The sequence below is a fragment of the Dama dama genome, chromosome 21 (assembly GCF_033118175.1).
Source record: "Dama dama isolate Ldn47 chromosome 21, ASM3311817v1, whole genome shotgun sequence".
Classification (NCBI taxonomy): Eukaryota; Metazoa; Chordata; class Mammalia; order Artiodactyla; family Cervidae; genus Dama; species Dama dama.
This window is the reverse complement of record NC_083701.1, coordinates 64,126,938-64,150,381: the sequence shown is the minus strand read 5'-3', so window position 1 is coordinate 64,150,381 and position 23,444 is coordinate 64,126,938. Positions and strand designations below refer to the sequence as shown.

Sequence of the window (23,444 nt, the reverse complement as noted above, 5' to 3'; positions counted from 1 at the left end):
GAGGAAACATCAGACAAACTGGAACTGAGACACCTACAAAATAAATGGCTTGTTTTCTGGGAAAAAAAAATCAAGGTCATGATAGACAAAAGACTGAAAAACTAGTTTGCTTTAGTTCCTTTGAAGCAAACCAAAAAGGGGCGCAACAACCAAACGCAAGGTGTAGTGACGGACAGGGGACAGGGAACCCGGCGTGCCGCAGTCCACGGGGTCGCAAGGAGTCCGACAGGACTGAGCGACTGAACAGCAAAGTCCTGGGTGGGACACTTGACCACAGTTGATCAGAGAAAGCGGATTAAATAGTATCTTCTCAGCGTTCAACTTCCTTGTGGTAACAGCCCTGAAGTTATGTAAGAAGCCTGTCATCACAAATCCAGTCACCAATCAATAGCCACTGGCCACCATCGCCTCCTCCCCTCCCCAGCTATTTAGGGATGACTCAGACGTGAGCCCTCCCAAGCCCTTCGCCCCTTCTCCCAAAACTCAGCATCTTTATCCCTACTTCCGAGGCAACTTTCCTCTCTGCCTTTACCACCTTCTCCACCTTCGGCCTAGCTGGCTCCTTTCTTGTCTCTGTCCTCTTCTACGTCCCCGCTGTCCCCTCCCTGGCACCTTCTCCCCACCAGCGGCTCGCTTCCCTCTCCAGGTGCGCGCCCCCAGCCAGCGGTGCGCGCCCTCCAACGCAGCGGTGCGCGCCCCCAATACAGCGGTGCGCGCCTCCCACGCAGTGGTGCGCGCCCCCCACCCAGTGGTGCGCGCCCCCCCGCCAGCGGTGCGCGCCCCCACCCCGCGCTCCGCTGCGCGCTTGCTCTCTGCAAGCGCCTGACCTGGCGCTTGGAGTTGAAGGAACTTGTTCCCCGTGAGCGTTTCGCGCGGGGTCCCGGCTCAGGGTCCCCAGCCCGGGCGGTGGCCGCGCTCGCCCTCCGGGCGCCCTCCTGCCCGCGATGGGCTGCTCCAGCAGCGCCCTCAACAAGGCCGGCGACGGCAACAGGCTTCGCAGCGGTGAGCAGGGGACCCGGCCCCACCGCCACCCCCCCGCGCCCTGGGGCTTGGGTGGGTTCGCTCCCCTGGGGTCCGACGGGTGTGATTCGTGCCCACCCCGCCGGGCAGGGGGTGGCTCCTCCCTAAGGATGCGAGTGAGACGCGGAGAGGCGCTGCCGCGGCCCTTGGTGCAGCGGTCCCGGTGCAATCCGCTTCCCACGGTGCCTCACGCGGGAGGGAGCCCAGGCGTGGGGAGACCCCGCTGCCCGTGGCCTTAAGTCCCTAACGCGGCCAGCCACAGCGCTCTGTTAAACAGATGCAGAATTTCCTGACCTTCAGTGTACGAGATTTCAGATTACTGTGCAGATGGGCATTTACTCAGCGCACAGGTTCCTGAATTTTTAAAGAGGTCAGATGCACTGTCCTCTGTCCTTGACTTAAGTATTTCTTGACGAATACGCGTGTGATGAAAAGTGGTCCTCACTGAAACTTAAGTAGAAATGCACCACATGCTTCTACTGTCTCTATACAATAGCCAGGTGCTTGGCTAGGTGCTGAAGATGCAAAAGACCCTACTCCTGGGGTCTGGGATGGGGGTGGGGGAGGAAGACGGACATCGAACAAGTTGAACAGGTGATTGCCATAGTTTCTGACAGTGATAAGTGCTGTGAAAAGAATGAAAGATGAATGAACCAGAGAATGGCTGGGTTTTATAGCAGCCTCACTTCTTAGATTTTGAGTGGCTGGAGCTTTGAACAAAGCTCTGAAGGTTAAGCACATTCCTTCAAGTTAATTTACAGTCTTCTTCAAAGCTAATTTTCTGAGAAATTCTATACTCTGGTTAATTCCTTTTCACAAGTTTTCTTTTAGCACCTTGTGTTATTCCAATAACATGTCTTTCTAATTTTGTAGCAGGGAGCGCTCAGTCTTTTCAAGAATGCCGTTTCAAAGCTCAGACACTGTGTCTAGTTAGAATAGGCCGTGTTACAGTCATTTTTGTGGTGTTTGATAATTTATTTTTAATTTCATAGACAACAGAAAGCAATAGCAATGTGGAGGTAGGCCAAATATTTAAAGTCCTGTGTAAAAGTGATTCCAAACCCCTGGTGAACTGACAACAATGTGAAGAGATGGAAAAAATCCACTTTTAATGCTTGCTAACCTTTCTCCTAAAAATGATGAATGCTTCTGTCCCCAAAACCTGCTTTCTGGAGGCCAGGGCAGGGAATAATGTCTTTGATGTTTTATGAAATCAGATGGGTTCTGTTTTTTTTGCATTCTGTTCCATGATCAGCCCTTATTGGTTTCAGTATGAAAAACTGATGCTTCAGGAAGATATACTGTATTACTTTGGTTTCTCTTATCCCCCAGGCATGCCCCCAGATATCCTAGGAATTTAAAAGGCAGAGCACTAAATCATCATTGTAGATTTTTTAACTGATAAAAACTTGTAGGGAATGTTACTCTTGGGGAGGGGCAAAATGTTCAGTGACTGGAAGGGTTTTTTAATCCTCTTAGAAAATAATGAATAACCTTGTTTTAATAAACATTTTATCACCAATATAAATAACTATCCACATGAGTCACATTGTTTCATTTTTTTTATTCATGCTTTCATTGCACTTCTAAGTTTTCATGGATGTTGTTCTGAAAGAAATGTTAAAACAATTGACAACCAGCTTTTGTGCATAGAAAATTAATTAATAAATTGCTTGATGCACGTATTGAATCAATCAACAGGTGTATTTTGCATCTGATCTTCAGACAGTATTCCTTTGTAATTGGATACTATTGTATGTTCATCAACTTTTCAACTCCATGGAGTTGGAGGCCCCATAAATAATTCATTCCTGTTTCTGTAGCTCAAAACTTCTTTAAATTCTGTATACAACCTGAAGCCTGTGCGTATATGCTTTTAGATCAAAACAGTCCAAGTTTATTAAATGTCTGGCACAGGCATTTATTCACTGTACCCCCAGTGCTTAAGAATGCTTGGCACATGATTGTTGAATGATTACGTTTAATCCTTATAGCAATGCTTTGACTAAGTTTTATGATTGTTCCCATTTTACAGAGAAGAGTAATTTGCCCAACTTGTGGGGCTCCTTGAGAGTCAGAGCTGAGCTTTGAACTCAGGTGCTCTCATTCCATAATTTGACTTCTTATCTGCTCTTTTCCTCCTTAAATCTGTTCGTGACAACTTGATTTAAACCTCTTTTTGTCTCACATTATTCTGGATCCCCATTAGGTGTATGGTCATTCACTGTGCAAACAACAAAAGAAACACATGAAAGTATAATCGAGTTTCTACTATGTAAATTTAATATTATAATAGAGTTTATTATAATCCCTAACTGAAATACGTAATAAATATAATATTCACCTAGTATACTAGCATGAGTAAAATATTTATTTATCCCTAAATAAGAATCAGTGAAATATGAAGTTATATTTGCTTCCAAGTTTAAACTAGGAACATTTGGAGGACATGTAGCCTTCGAGGTATTTTCAGCAGCTACATTGATATAGAGAAGTTTCCAGTGGCCTCCCATAGAGATACAGATAATCTTCATATCATAAGAGATTCTTTTAAAATTCACAATATCATGAGTTAAGGCTGGGTGGGTGTGTTAGTCTCTCAGTCACGTCCGACTCCTTGCGACCCCATGGACTCTAGCCCACCAGGCTCCTCTGTCCCTGGAATTCGCCAGGCAAGAATACTGGAGTGGGTAGCCGTTCCCTTCTCCAGGGGGATCTTCCTGACCCAGGGTTTGAACCTGGGTCTCCTACATTGCAGGACATTCTTTACTGTCCCAGCCACCAGGGAAACCACCGTGAGTTAAAGCTAAAACATCAAATCGGCTGCAGACTGGATCTGTGTTTGGATAGTTCTCCTTAACAATTTTCTGTAACTGGTTTAAGAACTATTATATATAAGGTAGTATTAACCTGGAAGCAGAAGAATCATTAAATAATGGGTTGGACTAGGTTACCTCTGAGATCTCTTACAGCTCGAAAATTCTGTAACACTAAAATATGGAGGCACGTATTTTCTGGGCTCCAATGAATCAGATAGTTACTGCTGGTTAGGTAGCTGTTAGGCTGAATAGGAATAACCCATTCTGTTGATCACATGGAGATGTTTGCTGTGATGCGTGAGACACCGAATCCCCCTGAGCTGCTTTTCATCACCCCCAAAGATGACTCACTAGGAAAAGAGATGGTTGGGGGTGGGGAGGGGATGGGGTTGGAGGGGCAGTGTGGAGACTGGCTCTGATGCAAATAATTACCCAGTGCTACTCAAAGTGCGGAACACTACTAGTACTTACGTGGTAGTCCTCACACATAGATTTTTACTGAATGCCCTGAAATGGGTGAGGAAAGAGGCTCTTCTTTCCAAAAGGACAACTAGACAGATTGAGTTTGGAATTTCTTGTGTTCATGGAAGCATGTTCTACGTATTAGAACAATTTTTGTGCCCCCGGAGCTGATGAATCTGAACACAAAGATTTTGATGACTTCACAGGCGTTAATAGAACTCAAAAGTTTCCAGGCCTTTGGCATAGAACCTTCTTCCCCATGCCAGCCCCCTGCTTCTCGGTGTGGTTACTGTCCCACTCTTTCCTGATAAAAAGGCCACCCATTTCTTGCACACTTCTTCCAGAGGTTTTATAGCTTAAACACCAATGCTGCTGCTGCTGCTGCTGAGTCGCTTCAGTCGTGTCCATCTCTGTGTGACCCCATAGACGGCAGCCCACCAGGCTCCTCTATCCTTGGGATTCTCCAGGCAAGAATACTGGAGTGGGTTGCCATTTCCTTCTCTAATGCATGCATGCATGCTAAGTCGCTTCAGTCATGTCTGACTCTGTGCGACCCTGTGGACAGCAGCCCACCAGGCTCCTCTGTCCACAGGATTCTCTAGGCAAGAGTACTGGAGTGGGTTGCCATTTCCTTCTCCAAAACACCAATGTGGACAGAGTAAATAGCTGGTAATTATTGACAAATTCATTGCTAGTTTCATGTGTACATTTCCACTGACAGCTGTAATCGTGTGTTTGTTCTTCTCTGAACTCTCACTAGCTGCTTGGAGTCCACTGCCTAGATAATAAATAGGATGAGGCTTGAATTTCACAGTTATGTGAATTGACCTTTGTGTAGCAGAAATACCTTTAGTTATCAACCAATATTTTCACACAGTGATATTTCAGTCCTGAATACTTCTCCTTTGTAATTGAAGAACAAAAATCATTAACGTTAAAGTATTAGAGGCTTTTCTTACATACGAGTATTATATAAATGGGATTTCTTTGGTTCAAGTGCAGAGTCTCTGGACCAGGTCTTGTATGTCTTTGTGTTGCCTCTAGAGCTGAACATAGCATGCTTGGTAAGTCTTTGGTTGGGCCTGATTACATACAGCTAATTGTAATGGAATATTCATAAAACTGAAAACATTTGAAAAATGCACACAGTGAAAAGCCCACCTCCCACCCCAGCCTCACCATCTGCTCAGTACAATCACATCTATGGATAAAAATTTTTATTAGGGTTTTTTTTAAATATATTCTTCCGAAGTTTTTTTATACATTACAAATATTATTTCCCTCTCCCATCTTTATTCATAAAATGTGGTGTATTATACCCACTATTCTTCACTTAATTTCTTTCACCTAAAAGTATGGAGCTCTTTCTATAATCTCTCTATAATATAGAGAACTTCTTTCTCCTTTTTTACCCTTGGTTAAGAATCCACTGTGTAATTTATTTAACCAAACCCCCAGTGAGGGACATTTGATTTGTTTCCAGCAAATGAGGCTGCAGTGAATTCCTTTACACATACATCATTTTGAAAGTGCACATGCATAAGTGTAAGACCATTTCCCAAAAGTGGCATTACTGGGTCAAAGGGCATGCACATTTATAATTTTGAGAGCTAACTACCTACATGTCTTCATAAGGGTGGTACCAAATGACACTCTCATCACCAACACATCTTTTTCTAAAACTGAAGGCTTTTGACATTTAGTACAGTTGCATCAAAACATGGGCATGGAGCAGAAATCAGGACACGAGGTGGGAGCACCCACTTGGTTCCAGATGCTTTAGCCTGTATTTTCATGTAATTCTCATAAGAACCTCAGTTTCACCAAATTCGGCTACAAAATTTTAGTCTAGCGAGGATAAGTAACTTGCCCAAGGTCTCAGAGCTAGTGAATGATGGATCTTGTTCTTTTCACAAACTCCAGTCCCATCTGGGTCCAGTCCCAGTTCTGCTAGAACTCATCATGTGGCCGTCAACAAAGAAGACATGCAGTCCACATCAAGGGGGTGGCTGGATGCGTGGATGGACTGACAGAGATGGGGACTCAGGGAGATGAGAGTGCTACTGAGAAAAGCAGAGGGAGGGTAGTCATCAAGACCTGCAGAATAACAGGCTGGAAGGTAACGTTGGTCCAGCTGGACTTGAGAAGACAGGGTCGGATTGTGAAGGGACTCCTAGGTCATGTAGAAAAAGACCAACACAGCAAAACAAAGCTTTCTTGTGTTCTCTGAAATCATGCTTCTGCAGGGTTGCCACATGTGCCAGCTCAGGTGTATAGTTTCACTTTTGTGTTAATGTTTTACAACAAGTTTAAAATAAAAACCTAGTACTTGGAAGGCTCACCAAAACTGATAAATAAAACATTGAACTTGGCCAGGATTTGAATCCCAGTGTATATAAATGTAGGTAGCCCAGGTAATGATTTTGTTTTTTTAAAGCGAAATATCCAAATGTAACTCTCCAATTGAGTGTTAATGTCAGGAAAGTACCATGAGGCTTCAGAAGCTTCCTTACTTCCCCAGAGCTGTTACTGTTCACATTGTTTAAACCCTTTCCTTGGGAATTGCCCTCTGGCCCTAGACTTGATTCTTTTGTGTATATTCTGGGGTGTCAGAGCTGTGTCCTTTAAGGATGAAGATTGGAAGGAAAGCACCCCCCCCCCAAACCTAAATGAAAAAACCTCACATCATTTTAAATAGCTAAAATGCCATGGGCATTACACTTTATGAAAGTGGGTGAAATAAGCCAGGTAATGCTAGCGTGCTCAGAAACAAGTGTGGGCATGGAAGATGGAGAAAAGGGCAGTCAGTGCCATGGGGTCAGGTTCAGCTGACACCATTTTCTTCCCCATGGAAGGGGTCATCCATGGAGCCCCATGGGGCTCTGAGGTCCTCGGGGTAGCCGGGCCAGACTCTGATGAGGTGCTGACTGCATGCTGACAACCCGGGAGGGATGACCCTCTTTTCTTAGATGTCACACTCAACTGTTCTTGCAGCCTCTCCTCCAGCTTGGTTTTTCAAATAAGACAAAAGACCCCGCCTGAGGCCTGATAACATGCTCTTTATTCATACCAAATTCTTCTTGACTTCCAAATCTGTATGATTTTACTTGCTTTGAGACCATCAGATTGTATTAGGTCTGTTTAGATAAGTTCAGTTCAGTCGCTCAGTCATGTCCGACACTTTGCGACCCCATGAACTGCAGCATGCCAGGCTTCTCTGTCCATCACCAACCCCTGGAGTTTACTCAAACTCATGTCCATTGAGTCGGTGATGCCATCCAACTATCTCATCCACTGTCGACCCCTTCTCCTCCCGCCTTCAATCTTTCCTAGCATCAGGGTCTTTTCACATGAGTCAGTTCTTCGCATCAGGTGGCCAGAGTATTGGAGTTTCAGCTTCAGCATCAGTCCTTCCAATGAATATTCAGGGCTGATTTCCTTTAGGACGGACTGGTTGGATCTCCTTGCAGTCTAAGGGACTCTCAAGAGTCTTCTCCAACACCACAGTTCAAAAGCATCAATTCTTCAGCACTCAGCTTTCTTTATAGTCCAACTGACATCCATACATGACTATTTGGATAAGAGACATGTCCAAATGAACATTAAATAGGAAAGTCAAGATATAAAAAGATGAAAGAGGCATCATGACATGTCTGCCCTATCTATCTACTTTCCGGGTCACTGGAAGTCAAATTTCATTTACATACCATTTACTCTGTGGCCATGCCAGTATAATTCAGAGTGGACATCAGAATAGCACCAGTTATCATCATCTAAGACAAAATGAACTTGACTTCGTAGGCTAAGGATTGAAATGACTCCCTGTCAAGAAGCTGCTCAACAAGCCTCTTCTGTGCCCAGAGCTGTCTGGCTCGGCCAGCTCCTCTGTGGCTGCTCCAGGTCCCCCCATGCCAGGCGCCTGGGAGGCCAGTGATAGACCTGCTTCCCATCCACTGAAAGAGAGGCTATCTGCTTCCTTCCCTTACAGGCATAAGGATGTACCATCAAATCAAGTATTTATTTATTTATTTTTTTGTCTATCAATTAATTTTCTGCTCCCTTCACCAGGACACTCATTTCAAGGACATGCTTTTACAAGCCTGTAATGTATTTGTCTTCATACTCAGTGAAAAAGCCCTTTCTGCTCTCCCCAACAAGCAGCTTTTCTTTCAAACGTAGTCCTAAAGGGCCCTGCAGGATGAGAGAGTTCATTCGTTGCAGACCACCTTGCTTTGTCTACCTTCTCAGCCTCGCCTGGCTAATGCTGCTCTGGTCTGTCTTTGGTGACTGAAATATATATTTGCCCCTGTGTTGTGTGTGTGAGCGCTTCCCAGCCTGTGAGCCTGGGATCCAGGGTGCCAGCCTCTCTCCCGGGCTCTCGGGCTGCAGGGCGGGGTCCAGATGGCCCAAACCCTCTCAGCGTAGCCTCCTCCACTCCTCTGAGTGCAGCACAAACACCATATTCCGTGTGTGCCGTGACATCAAAGAGATGGGAAGCCCTGGGCTAGGCATTCCAATTGCTCTGTCAGTTTCACTAGTAGTTTTTCTTCCCGAGAGAGAGCACCTGCCTTCGCCCTCCCAGTGAGGACCTCTGTTGCAATGTCCTCCCCAGTTGCTCTCCTCGCTTCCTTCTCACTGTCATAGGTAATGATAAGGAACTTTTCCCCCGTACTTATTCTTACCTTTTTCATTTCCCTCAAACTGATAGGAACCACATAATTTTCTTTTGGCTAATTTCCTTTTCCTTTGTTTGCCCTGGAGTAGCCCCTACAGACTAGATAGTTATGAGAGGCTGTGATCACCTTTGGGGGCTTCCCTGATAGCTCAGTTGGTAAAGAATCCACCTGCAATGCAGGAGACCCCGGTTTGATTCCTAGGTGGGGAAGATCTCCTGGAGAAGGGATAGGCTACCCACTCCAGTATTCTTGGGCTTCCCTGGTGGCTCAGCTGGTAAAGAATCCGCCTGCATTGTGGGAGACCTGGGTTCGATCCCTGGGTAGGGAAGATCCCCTGGAGATGGGAAAGGCTACCCACTCCAGTATTCTGATCTGGAGAATTCCATGGACTATACCCATTGGGTCACAAAGAGTAGGATATGACTGAGCGACTTTGTGTGTGTGTGTGTGTGTGTGTGTGTGTGTGTGTGTGTATCTGTGAGAAAGAGGTTTAGAGTGGAGGGCACACGTGAGAGAGGAAATTTCAGTATGCTAAGAGTATAGAGTTCCAATTTAAAATGTGGGTCTGAAGTGAGACTGGGTTCAAATCTGGTTCAGGGTATCAGGGGGTCATTTATTTGTTGTATGACACTGGGCCACTCAACCTGTTTATGCCTCAGTGATGTCATCTGTAAAATGGGATTAACAGTTAGTTCCTATTTCCTCATTTGTTCTGAGGAATAAATGAGTTAATATGTATAATATACCTGGAATATAGTCTAAGTATTGCCTATAGCATGGGTTGGCAAAGTGGCCTGTTGGCCAAACCAGCCCACCACCTGTTCTTATTTTAATACCTATGTTTAAAAATTTATTTAGCTGCACCAGGTCTTGGTTGCAGCATGTGGGATCTAGTTCCCAGACCAGGGATCGAAACTAGGCCCCCTGCATTGGGAGTGCAGAGTCTTAGCCACTGGACCAAGAGGGAAGTTCCCCCACCACCTTTTTTTGTAAATAAAGTTTTTTTGGAACACAGACATGCCCATTCATTTACACATCGTCTAAGACTGCTTTCTCACTGTGATGACAGATGACGGAGTTGGGTAGTTGCAATAATGATCCTTGTGGCTCAGTGGTAAAGAATCTGCCTGCAGTGCAGGAGCCGCTGGAGCCTTGGGTTTGATCCCTGCGAGGGGAGGATCCCCTGGAGGAAGGCATGGCAGCCCACTCCAGTATTCTTGCCTGGAGAATCCCATGGACAGAAGAGCCTGTTGGACTACAGTCCATAGGGTCTCAAAGAGTTGGACACAACTGAAGTGACTTAGCACACACACATGCAAATAATGACCCCATGCCTGGCAAAGTTGAAAATATTTGCTCTTTGTTCCTTTACAGAAAAAAAGTTCTGACCCCTGGCTTGGAATATCATCTAATAAGTCCTTAGTAAAGATGATCTCTCATTATATCAATTTTAGTAAATCTCAATTTTCCTTTATTGCTTTTCCTAGATGACAATTACTTTTAGATTTCCTTAGTCTTTCTCTCATGTCCTATTTCTGTTCTAGGTTCCATCCCCTGCATTGCATTTGGTTGTCATGGTCATGTCTCCTTATACTACTCTTTTTTTATTTTTTCCATTTATTTTTATTAGTTGGAGGCTAATTACTTTACAATATTGTATCCTTACACCTCTCTTGACTGTGACATTTTCTCAGGCGTTTTGATGACCTTGACAATTTTGAGGAGGTTTGGTCAGCTTCTTTTAGATTGTCCCTCAGTTGATACTTGTCTGATGTTTTTCTTATCATAAACTGGGATTATGGGTTTGGGGGAGGAAAAGAACAGAGGTACAGGACCCTTGTCATCACATCTTATCAGGGGTATGTGTTCTCAACATGACTAACCACTGCCTCCTAAATTTCTCTGATACTCTTTTTGGGGACTGTGAGCCTTGAAGAGGTGGAGAGTAGATGTTTGTTTTATACTCAAATCTTATTGAAATCTTCCAGTTTAATTATTTCTATGATTCTTGTTTAAACCTGCTTCTTCCTAGGTCCAAGCCTCTTTAATGCTCTGCTTAAAAAGAGAAGCTCATTCAATTCAGGTTTCAAGTGTCTGGGCCAGAAGCCTCAGAGTGCCTAGGCCAGAGAGGAAGACTTCTGCTCTGTTACAAGTGACTCTTCATTCTGGGAAACAAAGCCCCTCAGTTCCCTTAATATGATCATTACTGACCATGGCAGCAAAGTCACCTGAATTGCATGTGGATCCCTAACCCAAGAGACGAGTAGCAGCAGTCAGCTGAAGGCCTGGGCTCACAGTCCTGCTTGGTCTGCCCCTGCTCTTTCTAGAACTGGACACTCTCAGGGTGTGCTAACCACCCAGACTTGAGGTCCAGATGTCTGAGGTAACAGACTGCTCTGTTGCAAGATTTAAGCATTCCATCCCAGCCAGGACTTACTAACTGAATACTTCCTTCCTGAGTGCAGACCCCTGCTCTTGGCCACTGATGCCTTTGTACATCACAGGTAGACACCCTGATGGAGTCAGACATGGACTCAGTGGCCGAGCTGGGAGAATGGCCACCACTGTGAGCTTCAGTGGAGCCCCTTGGTCACTGCCCTTAGAGGGCAAGGCATAGCAAGTGTAAACCTTCATTTCAGATGAGAAATTAGAAGACCTCTTTGTCCTGACCTAGCCGAGATGGAGGCTTAGCAAACCCACCCAGTTCTGTGGTGTGAGGAAGCTTGAGAAAAGTCTTGCTCCCCGGTGTGGAGCTCACTTAGACCAGCTCTGGCCCTTGCCTCACTGCTGATTTAACATACTCATCTCATCTCTTGTGCTGCCCATGACATGCTAGCGTGAGGACAGAGACCAGGCCCAATGTCTGAAGATGGGCAGCAATGCCAGTGGATCTGGGGTAGGGTCTGTGGGTCAACACTAAAACAACCCCAGAACCTCCCAGGAAATACTGATGGTACAGGTTCTGGGGCCATGGTTTGCCTAAAAGCACATAATTCTTCAAGGTAGAATCCCACTTCCTTGGGCTTACATCTGAGACTCTGCTGCCTCTAACTGGGTGCCCTTCCTAGATAAAGGTTCTTAGTCTTTAGATATTGTAATTCCTCTGCTGTATAATGGAGATAATAATGACTTACTTTGTGGAGTTGTTGAGAAGGTTGAATGAGATGATCCCTATAAAACTCTAGGCACAGTGCCTCAGTAAATGTTAGCCACTCTGGTTCCTAGCGAAGCACCATGGGTGTGACCCGTTTCGGTTGGTGAAGGATCACGCTGTGTGAATATCAGAGAGATAATCTTCACTTTGTCTGTCTTCTTCCTTGTTCATTGAGATGTCTTTGATTTTGTAGACTGCATTTCTGCCCAAACATTGGATCCCCATGTGCCGTCAATCAATGAAACTTGCCTTTTTGAATACAACTACTGTTGATATTTTTTAATGTGATGTTTAATGCAATACCTTATTTGAAATCAGAGTTTATCTTATAGGAGTCTAGAGGAAATCAAAGACAATGAAACTGGAAAGTCGTACCTGAAGGAGGTGACTATTCGTCATGGCTTGAGGACTGGCTCTGCAGCTCTTAAATGTCAGCCTCTACCCTAGGCGGAAACCCCATCTCCATGTGTACTTATCAAATATTCCAGTAGTATCTTTCCAACTGCATGTTCTTGTCTCTCTGTACTTAAATTTCAAAATGAGATTTACCTTCAGACTTTAATGCATTTACCTTGTGATGTCAAAACTTATTTTTCATATGTCAATTTAGGTAGTACTACTAAAAAATGAAGAGTGGTTTGTCTGACTTTTATTTGCCCTCTGTAGGGTTTTTTGGCTAATGGTTTCATACTCCAGTTACATGGGATATTGCTTTAGTTCACCTCTCTTCAAAATGAGTGCATTTAAAAAAATATTTATTTATTTATTGTCTGTGCTAGATCTTAGTTGTGGCACACAGGATCTTCAATCTTCATTGCCCCATGCAGGATCTTTAGTTATGGCATGTGGGATCTTTAGTTTCTGCATGTAAACTCTTAGTTTTGGCATGTGGGATCTAGTTCCCTGACCAGGGATGGCACCTCGGCCCCCTGCAGTGGGAGCACTGAGTCTTAGCCACTGGACCACCAGGGAAGTCCCAAAATGAGCGCCTTTTAAAATGTCTGTTGACTGATAGAACACACCCTTGGGGATTAGCATTTGTGCCATGACACACAGGGTCAGTATCTTTACATACTTTGATAAGGAAGGAAAAGAGCAGAAACATGTAGTATAGCCCCACTGTTAGCTCCACAAGATTTTGTTGGATGGATGGATAAATGATGGAGTGGAATCAAGGAGAAAGCAAAGAAAGAACATGAGAAGTCGAGTTGGACTCTTCCTTTAGAGTGGATTCATGCTGCATCCCTGGTTCCCAAAACTCAGAAGCTACCAGAACCTAGAAATGGTGGCAGCAAGGGAAAATACGAGGATCCCCCTGTTCGCTGATTCTCTAGAAAACTCAGCAGACCATCCAGTGAGATCTTTGGGATGGTTGATACCTTCTAGCAATGGAATAGGAAATACTGACCTCAAGTTTTTCTCCTTGCTGGGTAGAAACTTCATTTTTGATTAGAGTAATGAACGGAGTAGAAAAGCTTCCACCATAATGTGAATTTCAGGTATGTTAGCTCTGGTTCTAATCCCTTCTGTAATGTTGCCTAGTATTTAATTTCTTTGTGTGCCTATCACAACGGAGCTTGCAACAAGGGTTCTGTTAGTTCAGCTGTCACAACAAATTTGTGCATGGATCAACTTACAACAGAATCAAGAGAGATAATGAGCACCAAAGAATTACGCCCAGAGCAGTGTATGATTTGATAAAATGTAGGGTTCAGAAAACAGACATATCCTTAAACAACTTTGGATGTGGAAACAATGCATCTGTCCACAATATTTATTACATAATAATACAGATTAGGCATAGAATGTCTCCTGCTTGTGAACAAAAGATGTAGAACCTTCTACCTCCAGGAGGTATATTAGGGATTCATAAAACCATGTGGATGGAGCATGGAGATCCTTACATAAGAGATTGTGCCCAGGTACCAAGTTGTGCTTAATAAGGGAATGGATATTATTTGAATTTCCCTGCAGACAGGGAAGTCTAGGATGACAAGGACCAGGTCTTCCTTGTTAACTGCTGTAGCCCTTGTGCATAGCCCAGGGCTGGCATATAGTAGGCACTTCAATAAATGAAATCAATGCCAGCAAACAGAATGAAGCATATTTATTTATATAGCTCAGTTGGTAAAGAATCCACCTACAATGCAGGAGACTCCGGTTCGATTCCTGGGTCGGGAAGATCCGCTGGAGAAGGGATAGGCTACCCACTCCAGTATTCTTGGGCTTCCCTTGTGGCTCAGCTGGTAAAGAATCCACCTGCAATGTGGGAGACCTGGGTTCAATCCCTGGGTAGGGAAGATCTGCTGGAGAAGGGAAAGGCTACCCACTCCAGTATTCTGGCCTGGAGAATTCCATGGACTGTATAGTCCATGGGGTCTCAAAGAGTCGGACATGATTGAGCGACTAAGCACACACACATTTATATAAAAGCTAACATTGGCCTTTATTGATACCAGTCAAGTCCAGTCAAATCACGGCTGACGCGAATACTACTCCATTATCTGTCAACAATCTGATTTAAAACTTACCATGGTAGCAACAGAATTTTATAGGTCAACAGTGACAGCTTTATAGTGTTTAGGGGACTGTTTATCCGGGCTCTTTAATGTTGAAGTTCATTCTTTCTGTTGCAGAATTATCTTTAATTGATTGACAGGGCCATCAGTAGCTCACAGATGACCTTTATGAAATTAGAAAAAGCTGCCTTTCTCACCCCTGAGGTCTACACCCTTGCCAGTGCACATGGCTGGGGTTCAGGCCTCCCTTGCCCCTTCAGCAGGACACCCCCATGCAGTGAGAAACCTGCAGAGCCATTGGCTTTATCCCCTGTTTACTGAGTACCTTCTTGTGTCTCATACCACGTTGGGTAATGACACATATAACCCCTCAGAATTATCAATTATCCTGACAATCCTGAAAGGCAAAGGTCATGTAAGGAAACTCAGACCCGGAGAGTTTGAATTGTATGCTTAAGTAAATGATGGGTGAGGATCACACTCAACAGCAGAACAGTCTGGAACGCCCGGCTCCAGCTGAAGAGGAAGGAGGATGAACAGATCCAAAACGTGTCCTTTGTCAGCAGCTGGGGATAAAAACCTTCCCAAGGATAAGAAAGGAAGTGCGGTGGTCACCGTTGTCTTTTTTGTGGTGTTCTCTGAGAGATGGTTTGAAACAAGCATTTGTTTTCCAGCCCTTTTCACTTATTTACTCTGATCTTCCACCCTTTCTGAATGGGCTCAGAGAAAGTAGTAGGATTAGGATGCATGTAATGACCTTCCTTTTCTTTGTGTCCGCCGGGACCTCTTCCTTGCTGGGGCTGCCGAGTGAAGTGTAATGCTCACGATGGCTGACTTGACTGATGCTCAGGGGGTGCAGTCACTGTGCTCATGGCTTTCCAGGTGTAAACTCGTGTAATCCTCACGACAGTTCAGCCACCCCTGTTCCCACTCTACAGGTGGTGAAACTGAGGCACAAAGAGGCTGAGCAAAGCTAGTAAGTGGAAGAACCAGGATTCAGACCCAGTATATTAAGAGGTGTCATTTTCAGGGTTATAAGATATCTGTCCTCCCTTTAGAGCAGCTTATGCTCGTCTATCACATAGGAAAAAGAACTATTGAGTGATTAGTGAGAGGTCATTACCTCCAAAATACATTTATTTCAAAATTCAGGGTATATTTAATCAACAGGAATCACCAAATGAGGTGTGACTACACTTTCAGCATTTTCTCTAGTTTTCGGTGATCATTTTGAAAATGTTTTAGCTTTAGGGGGCTACCCCCCAAAGTATTAGAGACAGTGGCTTCTTTTGTAATATTTCTCAGCTTGGTTGACTATTTTCAGGTTGCAATATAAGAATATTATATGTCAAGGACATTTTCCTACTTCAGGTCTGCCAGTAAGATTAGGAAAAGTACATAAGAATGAAAATTCATACTGTGATCATGGGCATAAATGTTCTAATTATGGAAGAAATTAATAGATCCTTTGGACACTTAAGACACCATTTGTGGATAAATAAATTTTCACAAAGCATTTGTTTTTTTTTAGAAAAAAAACCTTGACTTATCCTGATAGCCCAAGTTCATGGCCATTGAATCGGTGATGCCCTCCAACATGCCATCCTCTGCCTCCCTCTTCTCCTTTTGCCTTCAATCTTGCCCCGCATCAGGGTCTTTTCCAGTGGGTTGGCTGTTTGGTGCTGTTTAATGGACATGAATTTGGGTAAACTCTGGGAGATGGTGAGGGACAGGGAAGCCTGGTGTGCTGCAGTCATGGTGTCACAAAGAATCACATGACTTAGCGACTGAACAACAACAAACGTGATAGCACAATACATGTTTCAAAACATGAAGTTGAGTGGCTATGATTTGGGTGTGTCAACACATTTTTTCCCCACAGCTTTCTGCTCTAGAAAAATGATGACATTAGAGTGCACCCACAGCTGGCACTGCTGGTTGAAAGTCATTTGTCTCATTTAACTGACAGTGCTGATCACTGTAATAACTGTTTTCCCAGAAAATATAATTTGGAAGACATTTGTGATTAGTATATTAATACATTTCCTTGTCAGTTCCCTAAGGCAACCATCACCTAAACATCCTTTGTGTGGCATCTAAATGAATTGTCTTGTGACAACGAATTTCTTTATAGACCTGAGAAATCCCTTTTGTTAAGTTGCCTTCTGTGCTGTTAATTTGAAGGCTCCATGCATGATGAGGCCAGAACAGGGGGAGTGAAGGTTAGCCCTCCTCCCGGCTTTGTCCCATGGACCCCAGGCCCACAGCCTGTGCCCTGCGTCTCACAAAATCCTTCCTAGACTGTGCTTCTCCAGCTTCATGTCTAATCCTCTCAATGGGGGGGATCCACACACATTATCAGAGGTAGGCTGGGAGACTGTTTGATGTGAGTAGATGTATTAAAAAAAGAAACAACTGGCAGTGAGTTGAACTCATGAGAATACATAAACTAAGGAAGTAAAGAACCATGACAGTTACTAATTCAGGGAAAAACAAAAAATTGAATAGCTGACTACCTGGCTCAGTTCTTCATTGCAGACCTACTTATTATATGTACATATAACTGAATATCTATCTAATCTAAATTACAACATGATTACTATTTTAAATCAATAGTAATGTGCAATTTCTGAATTGAAATGTAATGAGAGAGGGTGAAGGGTGATGGAGGCAGGGGGGGAAAAATGTGTTTTTCATAGTGGGAATTAATTGAAATAGCCTAACTAAAAAACAAAGAAGTAGCAATTCTCTTAGAAATATTGGCGGGGGGGGAATCTCTCTAAAAACAGCTAAAAGAATGAAAATATTTAACCCTAGAGAAGGGGAAATGGGAGAGGAGACTTGAGTCTTAGTTGTATATCTTAACTTACATTAGATAAGCAGATAACTCTTTAAACTATGTACCTGTATAACTTAGGTCAGGGGTAACCTAGGAGAGAAAAGAAGAAAAAATATTTTTGGGGGAAAAAAGGAGAGAAGAGAAAATATATCATCTAGAGACCCATCTTAAAATGCTGGTTTATTTTCTTCAAATATCTCCCTTTCTGTTTTTCTTCAGTTTCTGCCTTCCAATGATCAACACTGTTGTAATAGTGATATTACAATATATAAAGTTGATAACTAACTTATTGAACATTTAATTGCAAAACAGACCTTGTGCTAGTACGCATTTTCTATGCATTATTTTATCTGATAAACCAACTGGAAGTGCTGATTTTTAAGCTTATTATATAATCATTATCTTATTTTAGCATATGGTCAGCATAACCACCCTTTTCATTACACAATAATATTCTACCCAATGGATTATTGATCTTTCTCCTAAATTATTAGACTTTTAAATTGTTTCCCCAATTTTGCTATTCGAAATAATACTGGGCTGATACATTTTCCCCAAAGCATATTCCCGATACTTTTGTTTTTAGGATGGATTTCCAGAAGCAGGATCACTGGGTCACAGGGTGTAAGCATGTTGCCATGCTGCTTTTTAAAACTGTTCAGAGAACATTTCTGCCTTCATTGTTTAATGTCATATGATGCCTCATGCAACTATGACAAAGGTGGGAGAAACAGATGCACTGCCATTTTACAGACATTATTACTGGGAACCAAGTTCCCAAGGTTACACAATTGGAGGAAGAGCCAGAAATGCAGGGGAAAAAATGCATTCTACCCAGCTCTCTCTTGAGCTCTCTCCCATATTGGGCCCCCCCAAATGAATGAAACTCAAGACTGATCTGTGCCTGCTACTTTCTGTCCCAGACATCTCAGTCTTTACATAGTAAGGCTTCTCTGGCATGGGGCCTTTTCCATTCACTGAGGGCCATTCTGCTTTCAGTTCAGTTCAGTTCAGTCACCCAGTCGTATCCGACTCTTTGCAACCCCATGGAGTGCAGCACACCAGGCTTCCTTGTCCATCACCAACTTCTGGAGCCTATTCAAACTCATGTCCATTGCGTCGGTGATGCCATCCAACTATCTCATCCTCTGTCATCCCCTTCTCCTCCAACCTTCAATCTTTCCCAGCATCAGGGTCTTTTCCAACGAGTTGGTTCTTCGCATCAGGTGGCCAAAGTATTGGAGTTTCAGCTTCAGCATCAGTCCTTCCAATGAGTATTCAGGACTGATTTCCTTTAGGATTGACTGGTTGGATCTCCTTGCAGTCCAAGGGACTCTCAAGAGTCTTTTCCAACACCACAGCTCAAAAGCATCAATTCTTCAGCGCTCAGCTTTTTTATAGTCCAACTCTCACATCCATACATGACTACTGGAAAAACCATAGCTTTGACTAGACAGACCTTTGTTGGCAAAGTAATGTCTCTGCTTTTTAATATTCTGTCTTGGTTGGTCCTTCTGTTTTAAGGGGAAGATAAGACCTCTCTAGCAGCCCAAGGGTCACTACTTAGGCTGTGAAATCTACTCAGCCTAAGAAGGAGAAAGGGCAGGACAGAGGAAAGAGCATGAGGAAACAAAATGTACTAAACTAGAATATGGGGCAGGAGCCACGAGCAGGTGCACAAGGAACAAACAGGGGAAAAGAATGTGATTTTGAAGGACTTCATGTTTAAGACGAGGTATTTGAGCTGAAAACACTAGAGAGACTTGACTTGTGGTGTGTTAGGGGCATGGTATGGCCTCTCTGTATTCGAGTCTACCCGGGACTTTCTTGAACTGTTAAACCTGCTTCTTGATAGCAATACGCTGTCTCAGGATAGAAACTGAATAATAATGTGTATTTTTCGTTTCAAATGAATAATAAAAAGTAACTTCAAATATCTATTTTTCAGCCACAGAAGAAAGTGAGTCCTGCTTTGTCCAGCCCAAACCACGTGCACAGGGAAAAGAATCTACTTTGTGTGGCAAAGTACAAAAGGAAAGCCTTCCTCCATTAGAGAAGCTCAAGATCTCAGCCGCATCCACAGCTAATGGTGTTCAGTTCCTCCCTGAAGAGCCTCTGGCAAAGGAGGCTGCAGACCCACCAGGAGCCACAGAGGAAACTCAGCCTCTGGAGGGACTGAAGGGGTCTGAGCCACCTCAGCCAGGTGGCAAAGATGGTGCTCCAGGAGCAGGAGGAAAGGAGGAGGATGTGGAAGCAGCGACAGAGGCTCCGCCTTTGAAAGGAAGCGCTGAGACTGAACCTTTAGGAGCGGAAGCCAAGGGTCAGCCTTTGATAACAGCGGGAGAAAGGGACTCTGTGCAAGGTACTGAGGATCCTAGAGAGATGACGCCTCTAGGAACAGCTGAGAGAGTTCCTCTGGAAGCAGCCAGAGAGCCAGGATCTCAAGAAGCTGGGGGAAACGGTGAACAGTCCCAACTCCCAGAGACAGTTACCAAGGAGACAGAATCTCCGGAGATATTGGAAGGCAGTCAGCCTGTGGAAACAGCTCAGACGCAGCAACTTCAAGAAACAGTGGGAGAAGATGAGCAGTCCCAACTTGTAGAAACAGTTCCCAAGGAGAATGCATCTCTGCAAGTGTCGGACGGAAGCCAGTCTGTGGGAGCTGAGGGAAAAAACCAACTTCAGGAGACGTTGGGGAAAGATGAGCAGTCTCAGCTTCGAGAGACGATGCCCAGAGAGCATGGCGGACCGGAAGTGTCGGACGGAAGCCAGTCTGTGGGAGCTGAGGAAGAGAAGCAACTTCAGGAAACGCTGGGGAAAGATGAGCAATCCCAGCTTCGAGAGACGATTCCCAGAGAGCATGGCGGACCGGAAGTGTCGGACGGAAGCCAGTCTGTGGCGACAGCTGTAAAGGCTGATTCACTCTATAAAACTCCCGAAGGTCCTGGGAACATGCAGAAGATCCAACCTGAAAGAACAGTTGGAAGCATGGAACAGCCGGCAGGAATTCTAGAGACAGGGGCGAAGGTGGAAATGGCCAGGAAAATTCACACTGACGAAGAGGACCAACACATTGAAGGTAAAAGTCATGCTGTCAGATCAGGTTGTTTAGACGTGCTCCATACGAGATCATCTCTGGGGGGGTGGGGGAGGCTGACACACAGCTCCCCCACCCCGGAGTCTCTCAGTGGTTGAAGTTCCCGTTACCCAAACTAAAAAGGCTTCCAGGCTTGAACAACAGGCACTTGCCTTTCCAGCAAAAGTTTTCTAAAGGATAGTCTTTAGAAAAGTATCTAGATTTTTAACCTAGTTTCATCGTTAAATGAAATGGGATATTGAAGGGATGTTAAAATTTCTGAATTTTTCCAAGTTCACTCTTCATCAGGCCCCATGTATGGTATGAGGATCCAAAGTAAAGATGGTCAGTGGAGGAACTGACTTTTTTAAATATATAATTTTATTTATTTATTTATTTTTGGTTGCACCGGGTCTTTGTTGTGTGCGGGCTTTCTCTAGCTGCAGCCAAGTGGAGGCTACTCTCTATACTTGCAGTGCACAGGCTTCTCTCACTGTAGTGGCTTCCCTTGTTGTGGGGCACAGACTCTAGGTGAGCTGGCTTCAGTGGTTATGGCTCGTGGGCTTAGTTGCTCCATGGCATGTAGTATCTTCCCAGATCAGGGATCAAACCGGTGTCCCTGTATTGCAAGGGTCCTAACCACTGGACCATCAGGGAAGCCCAGGAACTGACTTTTTAATGAAAGAACACACAAATAATGCCTCTTAGAGTGTCATTTTCATCGTTGTAATTTTATCCTTAGAAATTACTGTCAATCTCCCCCTGTCCTCCTTCTCTTTTTATCTTTATGAGAAGACTAGAGAAATGTACTATGTCTTAGCAAATGGTATTTTTAAAACATGTACCTTACCTGTATAAAGAAAATGGAATCTATACCGTTCTTTATTGGAGTTACAATTTAACAATTCTTCTGGGGCAGGATTTACATTTTGGTAAATTTTAACTTCACCTTACAGTAGAATTAACTGAAACATTCATCTATTTCTTAATTCTTTCCCTTGTTAATGCAGCAGTTTTTGAGAGTCTAATCATTTGCTTGGTGCCCAGTGCAGGAGTAAGGGATAGTCCCTGTTCTCAAGGGGCTCACAGTCTAGTGGGGGAGAAGGCAGAATTTAAACAAAATACCACAATCTATTGAGGTAAGTGCTTTAATGAAGGTGTATTAAAGTGCTCTGGGAATCAGAAGGCAGAAGCAAGTAAAAGCACATATTTGTTATATAACCTTGGCACACTCAAGTCTTTGGGGCCTAGGATGATGACAGTGGGTGAATTGAAGGGCACATGTAATGTTGTGGGGAGCCCCAGGGACCTTGGTGAACAGGAGCACAATCCTATCAAAAGAGGCAGCTGCTTCTTGGCTTTATTCAAAGCATAGGGGCCAGTGTTGCCCGAACTGACTTGTTAGGGAAACATTTGTATGTGCAATACCCGGACTTTTAATGTTTCAGCTCTTTGAAAGTTTGATGACTGTTTTCTTTGAATACCAGAATGACCAAACAAGACAGGTTGCTGGGCACCCCTAGACCATATTTTGAACTTTCTATTTGTAATATGTTCTGCCATCACTTACTGGGTAATTCTGCATCCTGATTTTATATAAGAGAGTGCCAAGACTCAGAAACATTAAGTGACATCAGCCCTCTGAGGACCTGAGAGACCCAGGGTGATGGCCTTTCTTGACATTCCCAGAGAAACCTACTGTTTAGACTTAAAGAGTAAGGGCTGCCCTTGTTGGAAACCAAGTTTGGGGCACTTGGTTGTTAATGCCAAATAAGTATCTTTTAATATCCCCTTTGGTTAATTTTCCAGGTGAGACAGGAGAAATGGTTGAAACAGAGATGGAGAGTAAGAAAGTCAGTGAAGAGGCTGAAACAAAAGAAGAAGAAACAGGAGAAGCCGTGGATCTTTCAGCAGCCACACAGATAGGTATGGATGGAAGGGTGAAGGGACACAGCATGTTATAACAGAGAAGACAGAAAACTGCAGTGAAGTTGTGGTTACAGATGGTATATCTTTCAACATCGACATGTTTTATACAAGGAAAATGTGGTATCATGTTCTTGATTACATTGTTCCATAGAACTGCTAAGCTGTAAATGGTTTTCTTAGCTACTTAGAATTCAGAACTACAGTAGCCAGAGCCAGTACTGACTAGAGTATATATTCATTTAAGAGTGTGAGGGCATTTTCTTCATTGTGGCAATGGGTCCATTCAGTGTAGAAAAGTGAGACCCTAAAAGAAAACATACACCTTTAAGTACAGGTGGCTGGAGAAAGGAGTTAAGTGAATTTTAGGCAGCTCATGATAATGAAATCACACAGAATTAGGATGGAAGAAGAATGATCAATAACAATGGGGCTAATTACACCTAGTATTTCTTTCCTATCACAGAATTGAAAGCTAGTCGGAACCTGGCAAAGTGTGTCATTTAATTATCTTCTTACCTTAAGTCTATCTACTACCAAGGATCCTTAATGATCATGGTGTATGAAAAAAGGTAACAAAATTCTTGTAAAAGGAATACAGACTCTGGTGCTGTTATAAAATTAGGCATTTTTCACAATGAAAGGCTACACCTTTTCAGTGTGCCATTTTGAATCATCTAGTGATTTTATATGTATGTGAGGTGTTTCAATTGCTGTTATTCCTTTAACTGACATTAAAGTTATTTTAAATTGACTTTTAAATGTATTTCAGAGGCAACAAACAGCAAGAATTAAAAACTAGATTTGTTGCCTATTTGGAGTCTATTCCTTGGGCTCTATTTTTTTTTTTTAAGGTTACTTTGATTTAATATTAGGCTTTAGAGGTGGGAAAGAGCTAAAAAAATCAAGATTTTAAAACCATTTATAATATTTCATTAATGTTAAAATGATAT

The 23,444-nt window shown here is 43.6% G+C and overlaps 1 protein-coding gene across 1 annotated transcript; it reads left to right on the top strand.

Moving 5' to 3' along the window:
- Nucleotides 1–944: 944 nt before the first annotated feature.
- On the top strand, nt 945–22,529 carry ERICH5 (glutamate rich 5). Its single transcript, XM_061123696.1, has 2 exons — nt 945–1,002; nt 22,375–22,529. The coding sequence occupies exons 1-2, from the start codon at nt 945–947 to the stop codon at nt 22,527–22,529; spliced, it is 213 nt and encodes a 70-aa protein (XP_060979679.1).
- The last annotated feature ends 915 nt before the right edge of the window (nt 22,530–23,444 follow it).